Source organism: Mytilus californianus, unplaced genomic scaffold (genome assembly GCF_021869535.1).
Source record: "Mytilus californianus isolate M0D057914Y unplaced genomic scaffold, xbMytCali1.0.p SCAF_6, whole genome shotgun sequence".
Classification (NCBI taxonomy): domain Eukaryota; kingdom Metazoa; phylum Mollusca; class Bivalvia; order Mytilida; family Mytilidae; genus Mytilus; species Mytilus californianus.
In genome coordinates this window covers 5,614,096-5,629,161 of record NW_026262712.1, presented here as the reverse complement: position 1 = coordinate 5,629,161, position 15,066 = coordinate 5,614,096, and the positions used below count along the sequence as shown (strand labels likewise).

The 15,066-nt window shown below is 36.3% G+C and overlaps 2 protein-coding genes across 17 annotated transcripts in view; both read right to left on the bottom strand.

The window, feature by feature from the left end:
* The window catches only part of LOC127706418 (sulfotransferase 1A1-like), a 90,263-nt gene that overhangs the window by 31,468 nt on the left and 43,729 nt on the right, over window positions 1-15,066 (bottom strand). For 3 of the 6 annotated variants that reach the window (XM_052211047.1, XM_052211046.1, XM_052211045.1), the window contains exon 2: window positions 3,147-3,278. The exons of the other annotated variants lie outside the window; for them this stretch is intronic. In XM_052211047.1, coding sequence (XP_052067007.1) covers window positions 3,147-3,180 — 34 coding nt within the window. In that variant the 5' untranslated portion in view covers window positions 3,181-3,278. The remainder of the gene's footprint in view (window positions 1-3,146; window positions 3,279-15,066) is intronic. 6 annotated transcript variants of the gene reach the window in all.
* Window positions 1-15,066, bottom strand: part of LOC127706416 (sulfotransferase 1A1-like) — a 139,961-nt gene that overhangs the window by 88,095 nt on the left and 36,800 nt on the right. For 2 of the 11 annotated variants that reach the window (XM_052211034.1, XM_052211028.1), the window contains exon 1: window positions 2,067-2,134. The exons of 3 other annotated variants lie outside the window; for them this stretch is intronic. In XM_052211034.1, the coding sequence (XP_052066994.1) occupies window positions 2,067-2,100 (34 nt within the window). In that variant the 5' untranslated portion in view covers window positions 2,101-2,134. 6 more of the 11 variants (XM_052211042.1, XM_052211032.1, XM_052211037.1 and 3 more) reach the window with 4 other exon arrangements.

Genomic DNA, 15,066 nt, shown 5'->3' with positions numbered 1-15,066 from the left:
GTCAGGAGCCTGTAATGCAGTGGTTGTCGTTTGTTGATGTGTTACATATTTGTTTTTCGTTCATTTTTTGCACATAAATTAGGCCGTTAGTTTTCTCGTTTGAATTATTTTACATTTGTCATTTCGGGGCCTTTTATAGCTGACTATGCGGTATGGGCTTTGCTCATTGTTAAAGGCCGTACGGTGACCTATAGTTGTTCATTTCTGTGTCATTTGGTCTCTTGTGAAGAGTAGTCTCATTGACAAACATATCACATCTTCTTATTGTATATATTGCATAATATCATGTTGTCAAGCTATGTTCATGACTGTTTTTGCATGAACCCGTTGTGAAGTGTTTTCTCTTGTACTATTGCTTTTGTTTGTTTTTATGCGTGTATCTTTAGTCCATAGATCGAAGTTAGAGTAAAGGTTGAGATAAACAGAAAAGTGGATAACCCCGTCACATATCCATGTGCATGTCTCAAGTCAGTTACCTAGTCTGACTGACGGTTTTCGTGTGTTATCTTTTTTGTGGTACTTAGAACATTTGCTGAACTGAACCTGCATTAGAGCTAAATTTCCATCATCTAGGATGAGAACATAAGGGTTTTAATTCTGTAAATTTAAGATATGGTTTCGACTGACATCGAACTATATTTACGTACCTATTTTATATCGTCCTACTGGTTGATCAGCCATGTTTCTCTATAACGACCTACATTTACGTACCTATTTTATATCGTCCTACTTGTGGAGCGGCCATGTTTGTTTATAACGACCTACATTTACGTACCTATTTTATATCGACCTACTGGTGGCGCGGCCATGTTTCTCTACAACGACCTACATTGACGTATCTATTTTATACCGACCTACTGATGGAGAGGCCATGTTTGTCTATAACGACTAACATTTACGTACCTATTGTATATTGTTCAACTGGTGGAGAGGGCATGTTTGTCTATAACGACCCACAATTACGTACCTATTTTATACCGACCGACTGGTGGAGCGGTCATGTTTCTCTATAACAAACTACATTTATGTACCTATTCTATATCGACCTGCTACTGATGGAGCAGCCATGTTTCTCTATAACGACATTTATGTACGTACATGTACCTATTCTATATCGACCTACTGGTGGAGCGACCATGTTCCTCTATAACGACCTACATGTACGTACTTTTTTCTATATCGACCTACTGGTGGAGAGGCCCATTTTGTCTATAACGACCTACATGTACGTACATATTTTATATCGTCCTACTGGTGGAGCGGCCATGTTTCTCTATAACAACCTACATTTACGTACCTATTTTATATCGTCTTACTGGTTGATTAGCCATTTTTCTTTATAACGACCCACATTTACGTACCTATTTGATATCGTCCTACTGGTTGATCGGCCATGTTTCTCTATAACGTCCTACATTTACGTACTTATTTTATATTGTCCTACTGGTGGAGCGGCCATGGTTCTCTTTAACGATCTACATTTGCGTACCTATTTTATATCGTCCTACTGGTTGATCGGCCATGTTTCTCTATAACGACCTACATTTACGTACCTATTTTATATCGTCCTACTGGTTGATCGGCCAAGTTTTTCTTAAACGACCTACATTTACGCACCTATCTTATATCGTCCTATTGGTGGAGCGGACATGTTTCTTTATAACAACCAACATTTACGTACCTATTTTATATCGACCTACTGGTGGAGAGGCCATTTTTCTCTATAACGTTCTACATTTACGTACCTATATTATATCGACCTACTGGTGGAGCGGCCATGTTTCTCTATAACGACATACATTTTACGTACCTATTTTATATCGACCTACTGGTGGAGAGGCCATGTTTGTCTATAACTACCCACATTTCCGTACATATTTCATATCGGCCTACTGGTGGAGCGGCCAGATTTGTCTATAACGACCTACATTTACGTACCTATTTTATATCGAGTGCCTGGTGGAGTGGCCATGTTTCCCTACAACGATCTACATTTATTTACCTATTTTATATCGACCTACTGGTAGAGCGGCCATGTTTCTCTATAACGACCTACATTTACGTACCTATTTTATATCGACCTACTGGTGGAGCGGCCATGTTTCTCTATAACGACATATATTTACGTACCTATTTTATATCGTCCTACTGGTTCATTGGCAATGTTTGTCTATAACGACCTACATTTACATACCTATTTTATTTCGACTTGCTGGTGGAGCGGCCATGTTTTTCTATGACGACCTACATGTACGTACCTATTTTACATCGAGTTACTGGTGGAGAGGCCATGTTTCTCTATAACGACTTCTATTTACGTACCTATTTTATATCGACCCACTAGTGGAGAGGCCATGTTTGTCTATAACGACCCACTAGTGGAGAGGCCATGTTTGTCTATAACGACCCACATTTACGTTCCTTTTTTATATCGTCCTACTGGTGGAGCGGCCATGTTTGTCTATAACGTTCTACATTTACGTACCTATTTTATATCAGCCTACTAATGGAGCGGCCATGTTTATCTATAACGACCTACATTTACGTTCCTAGAATCATTTACTTACCTATTTTATATCGACCTACTGGTGGAGAGGCCAGGTTTTTTTCTTCAACGACCTACATTTTACGTACCTAATTTATATCGACCTTCTGATTGATAGGCCATTTTTGTCTATAACGACCCACATTTACGTACATATTTCATATCGGCCTACTGTTGGAGCGGCCAGATTTGTCAGTAACGACCTACATTTACGTACCTATTTTATATCGACCTACTGGTGGAGCGGTCATGTTTCTCTATAACGACATACATTTACTTACCTATTTTATATCGTCCTACTGGTGGAGCGGCCATGTTTCTCTATAACGACCTACATTTACGTACCTATTTTATATCGACCTACTGGTGGAGCGGCCATGTTTCTCTATAACGACCTACATTTACGTACCTATTTTATATCGACCTACTGGTAGAGCGGCCATGTTTCTCTATAACGACATACATTTACTTACCTATTTTATATCAACCTACTGGTGGAGCGGTCATGTTTCTCTATAACGACATACATTTACGTACCTATTTTATATCGTCCTACTGGTAGAGCGGCCATGTTTGTCTATAACGACCTACATTTACGTACCTATTTTATATCGACCTACTGGTGGAGCGGCCATGTTTCTCTATAACGACCTTGTTATCAAAAATAATACCAATAAAAATGTGATACAGCTTCTTCTCCACCGGCACTTGTTTGATGCTGTAACTTTCAGTACTGAAAATAAACCTCAATAATATAGACTTAGAAGTGATTAGTACTTCTAAACTATGGTGCGAGTTTTATTAATTCTTGGGGGTATTTTTTTTAAAATTGTAACAATGTTATTCATGTTACAATTAACCAATTAATTTTATTGGCACAGCCATTTTAAGACGATAACGTATTCGGAATTAAGAATACGATTTAGTGAATAAGATTGATCCCGATTGGCCGATGTGTGCAGCAGGTAATTTTTTTTTTTTTAACTAGATACTTCGTGCACTCTGCGTTATTCCAAAGGCAAAATAATACGTTTTCCTTAGCCAAACGGAACTGAGGAGTCTTTTCTACGCTGTGATGAGACAAATTTTGTAAGGGCAAAATTAATAGGCAAGGGAGATAAGGACAAATTACGCTAAGAAAAACAACGGAAACCTATAGTGTTTGGACTAAAAAAAAAAGCTGTCCCAGGTTAGGGAGAGGGTTGAGCGCTTACAAACATGTTTAACCCCACAACATTCTTTATGTGTCTGTTCCAATTCAGGAGCCTGTAGCTCAGTGGTTGTGGTTGGTTCATGTTTGTCATATTTATTTTTCGTAAATTGTTTTGTTATAAATTATAAAAGAGACGTGGTATGTTAGCCAATGAGACAACTCTTCAAAATAGACCAAATGACACAGAAATTAACAACTATAGGTCACCGTGCGGCCTTCAACAATGACAAAGGCCATTCCGCATAGTCAGCTATAAAAGGCCCCGAAATGACAAATGTAAAACAATTCAAACGAGAAATCTAACGGCCTAATTTATGTACAAAAGAATGAACGAAAAACAAATATGTAACACAGCAACAATTGGCAACCACTGAATTACAGGCTCCTGACTTGGGACAGGTACATACATACAGAATTAACCCATTAGTTTTCTCAATTGAATTGTTCATATTTTTCATGTCGGGGCCTCTTATAGCAGACCATGCGGTAAGGGTTTTTCTTATTGTGGAAGGCCGTACGGTTGCATATAATTGCTTACATCCACTTCATTTGAACTCTGGTGGAAAGTTGTCTCATTGGCAATCATACCACATCTCCTTATTTCTATACTAATAATGTTTCTTTAATTCTAGCAAAAATTGACACTAAATTTCTATATTTTTATACAATAACGATTTCTCAGTTAATGACATGTCATAAAAATATTTCTTAATGACTATAAGAAACTGTACACATAAATTTTATGAGTTTAACATTAACAATTTCATCAAAATCGGACCTCAAATAAGTTTTCGGTAGTGTTTTTAAAACAATGTGTTTGCATATGAAATAATAGGAGAATTTCGGATTGGAGAAACACTGTTGACCTAAGACTGTAGTTTGTAATAAAAAACGGTGCACACTCATTCTGCTTTTTTTTTTTGGCACTGTAAAAATAAGAAGTTGGTGTTTGATAACAAATGAGATTATTGTCTAACAGAGACCAATTGAAATGTGACCGTTCTAGCACAAAAGAGACTACTAAATTCTGTTTATGAAATTGATAATGGAAACAGGGAATGTGACAAAGAGACAACAACCCGACCGGGGAGGGGGGGCGTAGAATGAAATTTGAAATAAAAAGGCAGGACAGGAGTTTTGAGTAAAAAAAAGGCAGGAAGAGCAACTTGGGAAAAAAAAGGCAGGCAATTTTTGTAAAAAAAAAACCAGGATAAACTAATAACAAAAAAAGGCAGGACCGAATAGAGTGAAAAATGAAAAGGCAGGACAGAGATTACAACTAAAGATAGATGCAGGACAAAATTTTTCATCCTAGACCCCTATAGAATTCAAATGGTAGCTCCCTAACAAATGCCAGATTTCTTATTAAAGTGGACAACTTTAACTTATTGTATTGTAAGAGGGTCTGGATGGGGGTAGGGCGTCCTTCATTTCTGTATTCTTTGTTTTTTTAAGGTCATAATTAGGGACCCCGTTATTCTCTTTTTTTTTAAATGTTTACCCTATATTTCTCTATTCTTTCTTTTTTTTTGCCATTCATTCAGCACATTTTACCCATTATTCTCTATTCTGTAAACCCCATCCAGACCCTCCTGTATAGTAATTATAGATTAAACGTATCAAACCGTATTACCGACAGATACAATATAATAGTGTTCCCGATTGCTATTTAAAAAAAAATGGAATATTGTGTCCATGGGACACTCATACCCCCGCTAGAAAATATACCGCAAATTCTGCAATTTTTCAATTAACAAAGCGACATAACTAAAGAACAGTGAAAGCGACGCCACCAAAATTTTAACTTGATCTGTGTTTGGTGGTAATAAGCATTTAATCAAAAGTTTATTCACATTTGGTTGAGGCAAACTAAAGTTAGAGTGCGGAAACGACAAATTAAGCTATTTGTCCATGTATAAAGGGACATAACTCGAGAACGGTGAAAGTGACACCTCCTAAATTCAAATAGATCTGTGTTCGGTGGTAATAAGCATTGTGTATAAGTTTTATAACATGTAGTTGAGGGAACTAAATTCAAAGAAAGGAAACTAATTTTTGGACATACGGACGATGGACAAGCGGACAAGGGTAAAACTGCATGCCCCCTTCGCCACGGCGGGGGCATACAAATTCTATTATGCATATCAGATATGTCTGCGTTTTCGATTACCATTGCAAAACAATGGATTTTGTAATTGTGTACAGCAGTATTTGAACTGGGTTACCTATCGCATATACCGTACCGGTAGCTGGTAAAACCCTATCCAAAAATAAATATATACTGACTGACTTTAACAACGCAACATTCATTTTGTTGAATTTTTTTTACCAAATCATATTTGATCCTCATACAACTACTATTCATGCTTACCATACTTCTTTCTCTTTAGAAAAAATCAACATCTGACTTACCTGGGGTTATTGAACATACTGGATTATTGAAGTCGCACGAATTTTTTTTTTAGTTTTTTTTTCTTTGTGAAACAGTTCTTTCAATCCTTGGCCACACTTAAATCAGTTTTAAAATCTTGCATCTCCATATTGCCAAGACTCAGGAATAAAAAAACTGAATCAGCCCATAAGAATACTGCATACAGAAAAACGTAAACGTGCTGCAACCAGACAATTTGACGCCAGAAACTCTTTTACTGTCCTTCCGACAACGATACAGTTAGACGGGATTTGTTGAAGACCATCAATGACCAGATCAACATGTAGTGACAATGCAACGTCAATAGAATTTGATTTTGCAACGTCATTTGCGAGACATGTTAACGGCCGCAACGTCAACTGCTAATCAAATTGTCGAATGCCATTGCGCACATATTCATGCCATAAATGTTTTGCATAAACTGAACTGCCAAAGAATCGAATTGCCAAAACCCATTGCAATGGGTGGAACAACGGCAAAATCAGAAAGTGCAAAACAGAACCCAAAACATGCCGAACAAAATTGGTTGACCGTCTGACAATAATTTTGGCGTTTGTTACATGCAGTCATTGCTTTTGACGGTGACACGTTCTTTGGTAAGGGGAAAACCAGGGTTTCAGTGTATACCACATGATTTGAACATTGAAAATGACGTAATCAATTCAACTTTCGAACTGTCATTTTTTTTTAAAACAATGAAGTAATGAAAGAAATTTCTGTTCATAAGTTTGTTTAACAAAAATTGCATATTTGAAAATGGGAATTAAAAAGAATAATCTAGTGTTGCGTTTCTAAAGCCGGTCAGTATATTTAATCTAAAAATAAAACATTTGTTATACGTGTCTTTTATATTTAGGTGAGTGACCTATCCGTCATTAACTAGGACCAATACGACAAGTCGACAATTTACAATCATTCCTACGTTTGTTTATTTTTACCTGGATTTATGGTGTTTTAACTGACATATTTGGATGAAATACTGATGTTATTTTCTAAAATATAATTGAGTTAATTTTAATTCCGTCGCCTTGTTCATTCTGTCAGAAACGACGAATAATACTTAAAGCGTTAATAGTGTACAGACTTACCTTAGTCGTCTTTCAAACTCGAAATCATGTGATTGTGATAATAATATAGAGTTTTCCCCCTTACATATTTAAATCACTAAGTTGTTTTCCACTTACGTAGATTATGAAAAACTTGTGTGAAATTCAATACACGGTATTCTTGATATTGATAAATAAAACACATTTTTTGGTTGAAGCTACATAGTATGACCATTCGTGGTGAAGTAGCACGCGATAGATCGTTTTAAGCTAGTTGTACTGTCTAGTTATCTATTTCATATTTATCATACATCTAATAATTGTACATATTAAGTTGTGATGCCTTGAACATGGTTCAACATGCTTTAACATGTATAAATCATGGTATAATTGCCAATTAGAGAAAAATCTATACTCGAGAATCTATCAAAGTCGAAATGACATGGATGATGTAATCAACTATAAGTCATCTTTCGGTACGGCCTTCAACCATGAGAAAAAGCAATATCGCATACCGACATTAAAAATGTGAAACAATTCAAACATGAAAACCAACGGCATGATTTGATTTGTGACGAATACAATAAACTAAAAACAGACATGACAGACAGCAACTAACAACATTGTTGTTTGCTTAACGTCCAGTGTCAAATGTTTTACTAATAATTGCAATAGGGACGCTCTACAAATAGGGTATTAATAGATCGAGGGTTATTTTGACTGCATTTTGAAAATGAGGGCAGGGTGGATAAGGTCAGACTTGCAACTTGTCAACTAATGACCACTCAAAGAGTTGTTAAAAGTATAATGTAACGTGCACATAGGGCTTTACTCTATGCGTGTGATCCAATTCCGACAAGAATAATTTGTCAGTGGAGTAAAACCCCTTATGCGAAGGAATTTCGATTTCTATACCCCTAGGTTGGATTTTTAGAGGGGGACCTCACACATATCCCCGCAGGTACATCGGGATATAGAAATTTGTTCCAGTTTCAGGGGCGGATCCAGCCATTTTTAAAAGGGGGTTCTAACTCAGGATAGAAAGGGGGGTTCCAACCATGTGTCCCAATTCTAAAGCATTGATCGTCAAAAAAGGGGGGATTCCAACCCTTGGAACCCCCCCCCCCCGCCTGGATCCGCCACTATGTTTTCATGTCTGAGAGGTACAAAATACTCCCAAATGGCTTTCGTTTTGCTGTACTTGATTTAAATAACTATAAAATGATATATAATAACGTATTCACGTCACATCAGTCTGCATGGAAAACAGCAATCCATTCGTCTTCGGATTAATTAACTAGCCAAACCATAATTTGCTTAGCACATGTATATAATAAGGTCTAATATTGTACTATCTACTGTTATAAGAAGACAACTGTTGTTTCTATTTTAACCCTCCTACCCCCTTTTTTTCCAAAAATAAATGTAATCATACTTTAGAAATAAGGATAAAATGAAATCCAATTAATTTGTTATTCGATGTTAACTCTTCGTCTATTATTATACAACAAAAGGTGAAAAGAAAACCATGTATGGGTCAACCAAAAGCTAGAAATCGAAGAAAGGCAACAAGAACCATGGCTTAAAGAAACAAGACTAATACCGGGTCTGGACCCGCGTCGCTTCGTGCGATTGAAATAGACATGTTTTCTAAAGCATATCTGATGAAATATCAAATATAAATCATTCCCTTTCATTGAAGCCAAGAAAACTTTGTCAAACTTTTTTTCTTGAACAATTAGTATTTTTTCCAACTATCGGCAAACAGGAAGTGGCAATTGCTCACACGCAACAACTTAACATTATAAAGCTTCATGCCAAATATCAAATTACTCTCTTCCATAGACACACCAATTAAAGCCATGAAAACATTAACAAAAATTTTCCGTGTACAATGGGTGTTGTAAAATTTTAAACTATCAGCAAACAGGAAGTGGCAGCACTGAAGATCTAAGAATTGCTTATATACATTACAATTAAACATTATCAATCTACAGATCGACCAAGAATAAATCTATACTTTTTCACAGAAGCCAGGAAATATTCTGTCGAATTGTAAAGTCTTCTTTCCAAGGTCTTTTTGGACGGACGGACGGAGTCGATCGGTTAAGACTAGACCTGCTTTCGCCGTTGGCGACTCGGTAAAAAATAGACAAACAGACAAAGAACAGATCACAATCAATGTACAGAAAATTTAAGATTTGATAACACGAGCTTTAAATAAAACGTGCAGAAACCCTAAAAGGTAGATCGATTGTTGTTTTTCTTACGTCCAGAAGAAATATTTCATGCGTTTTCGTTACGAGAACGTATGAATAATAAATACAGTTGGTAGGTCCTGGGATTACTGTCGGGAAAATTCGAAGAACGTATCTACAAAAAATACAGTTGGTAGGTCCTGGGATTACTGTCGGGAAAATTCGAAAAACGTATCTACAATAAATACAGTTGGTAGGTCCTGGGATTACTGTCGGGAAATTCGAAATGCCACTAGAAAATGAGAATATATGGGATCGGGACAGACGTTTTGCCTTGCAACAGGCCATCTACGATCCCTCAAAGGCAAGGGCCACACTCTCTCTTCACGATACGTCGGATTTAACGTCCATATACTGACCGGATGTGGTTGCGTACTTATACACCTCGCTCAGCCAAACGGACGCCCCGCTTTGGCAAATAATTTACTGCCGGAGGGTAGAAGACATAGCAGACCATATTTCTATTCCCTAGTCACCCATGGAGACCTCAAAGGTCAGCAGTTAGCAGCCGTCGTGTAAAATAAGTGAGTTTATAATTCAAAAATATTTGTAGCAGACGTATAATAATATAGCTTTTAAATTAATTTGAATAACAAACGGTTGAAATTTTTAATATATAATCAAAGAGTTATGCAAGACATGTTCGTGAAACAACGGATCCACCAGACTTGAAATTATGGCGAGGTTCTATTTGTAGGGAACATGAACAAGCCATGCCCTGCCTCTACAAAATGTCAAAATTTCTGGTCTTACATCGTCCTCCGCTACAATATTGTCTATAATTACAACAGTTTCTGGTAGTAACACATCTTTTATTACGTCTACATCTAGGTCTCGCTCTTTTGTCACGACTGAAAATAAACAAGTTGTACGAGTACTGAATGCTGGATTAAAATAGTGGAAATTGAAATTTTTTTTCTGTGCTCGTTTTTTTATTTTGTCATGTTTGTGTATTTGTTTGTGTGCGTGTGTGTGTGTATGTTTGTTTTATGTCTTTATTCGTATGCCTTCAGTTATCAACAACAAAATTACAGATTTAAAACTAATTATGTAACGTTTGGAGTACAACTTATCACTCACAAGTCAACAAATATAAGTTAAAACTGCAATGAACACACTTACATTGTGTAAATAAAAAATAATAAAATAATATATAAATTGTAGTTATTTTACAGTTTTTCTCACATCATCACAATCTATTATATTTTAAGGGTTCACCCCGTCCCTCCCCCTCTCCCATCACCTGTCTGAACCGCTCCTGAACTCAATAAAAGTCTTCTGTTATTGAGATAAACATAACAAAAGTATAGTAAAATAAAATTACCATTTAATTTGATTAAACTTTCAATATGTTTTGGATACGTGTTCATCGTTGGATACACTAACGAATTATATCTTAAACGAACATTTAAAAACTAACTACCTGATGTATGCTCAAAACTATTTACAAAATACAAATTAGATAGATTAATTGATTGATTGGTGTTTAACGCCACTTTTAGCACAAATAAGAAATAAGATAGAGGTAAAGCCTTTATATATGTTTATCGTTCCAAATCTTTGGTATCTAAGCTAGTGTTTTTTCGTTTCTCGTTTTTATATAGATTAGACCGTTGGTTTTCCTGTTTAAATTGTTTTACACTATTCATTTTGGGGCCCTTTATAGCTTGCTGTTCGGTGTGAGCCAAGGCTCCGTGTTGAAGGCCGTACTTTGACCTATAATTGTTTACTTTTCACATTGTGACTTGGATGGAGATTTTTCTCATTGGCACTCATACCACATCTTCTTATTTCTATTAATCTTTTATACCGCTTATTTCATATTTAAGCATACATTCGAATCAATATAAATGATTTCAAATTTCGTGAATTCATTTATAATATACAAATCAAGAGAACAAACTGAGGAAAACACATGACCTACAAACGGAGTGAGACCGGGTACACCGACAGGGAAAGTGTCTCTTGCTATGTATACATCATCAGCATTGAGAACTACAAAATGATTGAGACCGGGTACGTCGACAAGGTAAGTGTCTCTTGCTATGTATACATCATCAGCCTTGAGAACTACAAAAGTAGTAAGACCGGGTACGTCGACAGGGTAAGTGTCTCTTGCTATGTATACGTCATCAGCCTTGAGAACTACAAAAATAGTAAGACCGGGTACGTCAACAGGATAAGTGTCTCTTGCTATGTATGCATCATTAGCCTTAAGACATCTGCTCACGTCGACAGGGTAAGTGTCTCTTGCTTTACATTCATCAGCCTTGATAATCCACACTCAGTCAAAATGACAAAATAGGGTATAGAACACAATCTGCAAATTTACAGATCAGACGACTTCCTATTTTTGTATCGAAAAATCTAAGAATGAAATGTCGCTTGTTAGATGAGACGCAGATACGTCTTATCGTTTCACCAATTCATAGATGGGACCTAAAAAAATGACAACCATTCATCTTTGTATTGTTGCTGTATAACACGAAGAAGTCTTTCACTGTATTCTTTCTTCTTTAATATCTAAAGTTTGGATTGATTATGTGACTAGCAACTGGCAATAAATAGATATACGATCGAGACCAGGAAAACATGCAGTACAATCAGAATGCAGGAATCTTGGTTTCACAATAAGATTCTGGGTTTTAAAATAAATTCGTCAACAGATGGTGAAAACAAGCAAAGTATAGACTAGGAAGAATACAATATTGCAATGCTATTAGCTGAAACTCAGATGTTAGAAAAAGACTTATCTTTAAAAGGAAAAACGAAGTCCAAAAATAAAATGTATTTTGTCAAGATTTATCTTCGTTTTACATTTTACTATTTTGTTGAATACATTTTACCTGGATTGCTTTGATTGGTTGATTGATTGTTGGTTGCTTAACGTCCATTGGCAAATAGGTTATGCATGTTCAGGAAGGACGAGAACAAGTTAACAATAAATGCAATAGGTAGGTCCTATAATAGAGGCTGTCCGGGAGGAAGGTCGGGGAAATTTAGATGAGGGTAAAATTGGATAGGGACAGAAATTTATCCTTACAACAGTCTACCTAAGGACCCCTTAAAGAGTTGTCACAAGGGTTCTAAACTTGCAGAGGGCGTGGTACTCTCTCTACAAGAGGCATCGGATTTAACGTCCCTATTCTTACCGGACGTGGCTGCATACTTGTACATCTCGCACAGCCAAACGGACGCCCTACTTTGACAAGGGTTTTACTGCCAATCGGAAGAAGACCTGTAGTGACCATATTTATACTCCCTAGTCACCCTTTGGGGCCGGATTGCTTTGACAGTAGAGTTAAATCAGATTGACTTAAAAATATGATTTCTGATAGGAAATTTGTTTGATTACTGTGTCGTTTCCTACTGACAAAAATAGAAAAGGATGTTCTTATTAATAAGTAAATCATTTAGTCGAGTCCATCTCTAAATAAAGTCGTATTTGTGACGTCTTTACACGTGACAAACGTGCGCATTTAAACAATATATAAGTATGGGTATGAATTAAAAGATGTGTGTCAATGATGGTTGAATTCGACAAGCAACACCAAGAGACATCTACAGGTTAGTATGAGGTCGTCAGCATTTGACTATCAACAAGCAACACCAAGAGACATCTACAGGTTAGTATAAGGTCGACAAGCAACACCAAGAGATACCTGCAGGTTAGTATGAGGTCTTCAGCATGCACTTGACTATGAACAAGCTTTACCTAGAGACATCTACAGGTTCGCACAAAGTCTTCGGCATCCGACTATTGACATGCAACACAAATAGACATCTACAGATTAGTATGAGGTCGGTAGCATCCGACTATCGTTGGTGAAATCACCAAGAGACATCTGCAGGTTAGTGTAAACAGCATTTTATTAATTCAATTGTTTAAATGTATATTTAGGTTTCGCATTTATTTTATTATTCTGGACTTTGTCGTAAATTTAGACATAAGTGTTTTACACGGAATATGTGTCATACTCTTGGACAAAGGTCTTAAATGCATTTACTCTATTTATTTAATTATTTATTATCTGTGACAGTTGGGACAATAACTTACAAATACGTGTCGGACACTAATTACTCTTTTAATCTATTGTTATTTGGCATCTGTTTATCTTCTTAATCCTTTAATTGGTTGTGCTTATATATATTGTTATTGTGTGTATGTTACATTACATTTAGTTTGGGAGTTTGTTGTTTGGTCTTGCCGGACTGCTAAAATAAAAGTTTAAGGAGCAAATATTCCTTCTTGATTTCCATATAGTCTAAACTCCATTTTACCAGGCTATATTAGTATAAGGTCGTCAGCATCCGATTATCGTGTGTGACAACATCAAGAGACATCTGCAGGTTAGTATAAGGTCGTCAGCATCCGATTGTCGTGTAAGACAACATCAAGAGACATCTGCAGGTTATTATAAAGTCGTCAGCATCCGATTATCGTGTGTGACAACATTAAGAGACATCTGCAGGTTAGTATAAGGTCGTCAGCATCCGATTATCGTGTGTGACAACATCAAGAGACATCTGCAGGTTAGTATAAAGTCGTCAGCATCCGATTATCGTGTGTGACAACATCAAGAGACATCTGCAGGTTAGTATAAGGTAGTCAGCATCCGATTATCGTGTGTGACAACATCAGGAGACATCTGCAGGTTAGTATAAGGTAGTCAGCATCCGATTATCGTGTTAGACAACATCAAGAGACATCTACAGGTTAGTATAAAGTAAAATAACAAAACTACCGAACCCCAAGGAAAATTCAAAACGGCAAAGACCTTTCTCAAATGGCAAAATCAAAAGCTCAAACACATCAAACAAATTGAAAACAACTTTCATAACCTCTCACGTGTATGATAGTCGCATACAATTCCATTATATTGGCAACAATGCGTGAACAAAACAAACAGACACAATAGGTAAAAATGCCTATTAGTGAAAGGTCGTCACAAGGCACACCACGAGACATCTACATATTAGTATGAAGTCGTCATTATCCGACTTTTGCGACAAGCAACACCAAGAGACATCTATAGATTAATATAAGGTCTTCAGCATCCGACTTTTGTTGGTGTCAAAGTCCTGGCCTGGAACAGACTCGTAGAAAATGTGGCGGAATGGAACAATTTTGTAAGAACTAAACCCTCCCGCTATTATGGGACAGGTTTGTTACAACACAACACTAGAACAAGTTGAAAGATCAGTGTGAAAGGGCTTCACATATCAGATCGATACAAAGCATAATCACAAAGATACAATATACACCGTTATTATAAAACAGTATACAATAAACAATATTTTGAACTAAACAAAATAACAAAATAATTGGTTATTAATGATTAGTATGAATGTTATAAAATAAGGTTTAATAAGAATTGAATGTAGAACAAATAAAATCATAAAATAATGTAATGACAACATTGACAAAATTTTATAAGGAAATAAAAACAGAAAAGACACAAAGTACTGATCTGAGAGTTCTCATAATTGCTAAAAAAAATCTGCCAATTGACGGCAATCAATCAATCACTCAAAAAAATCATATACTGCTAAAGCCCATAAGTGACGCGTAT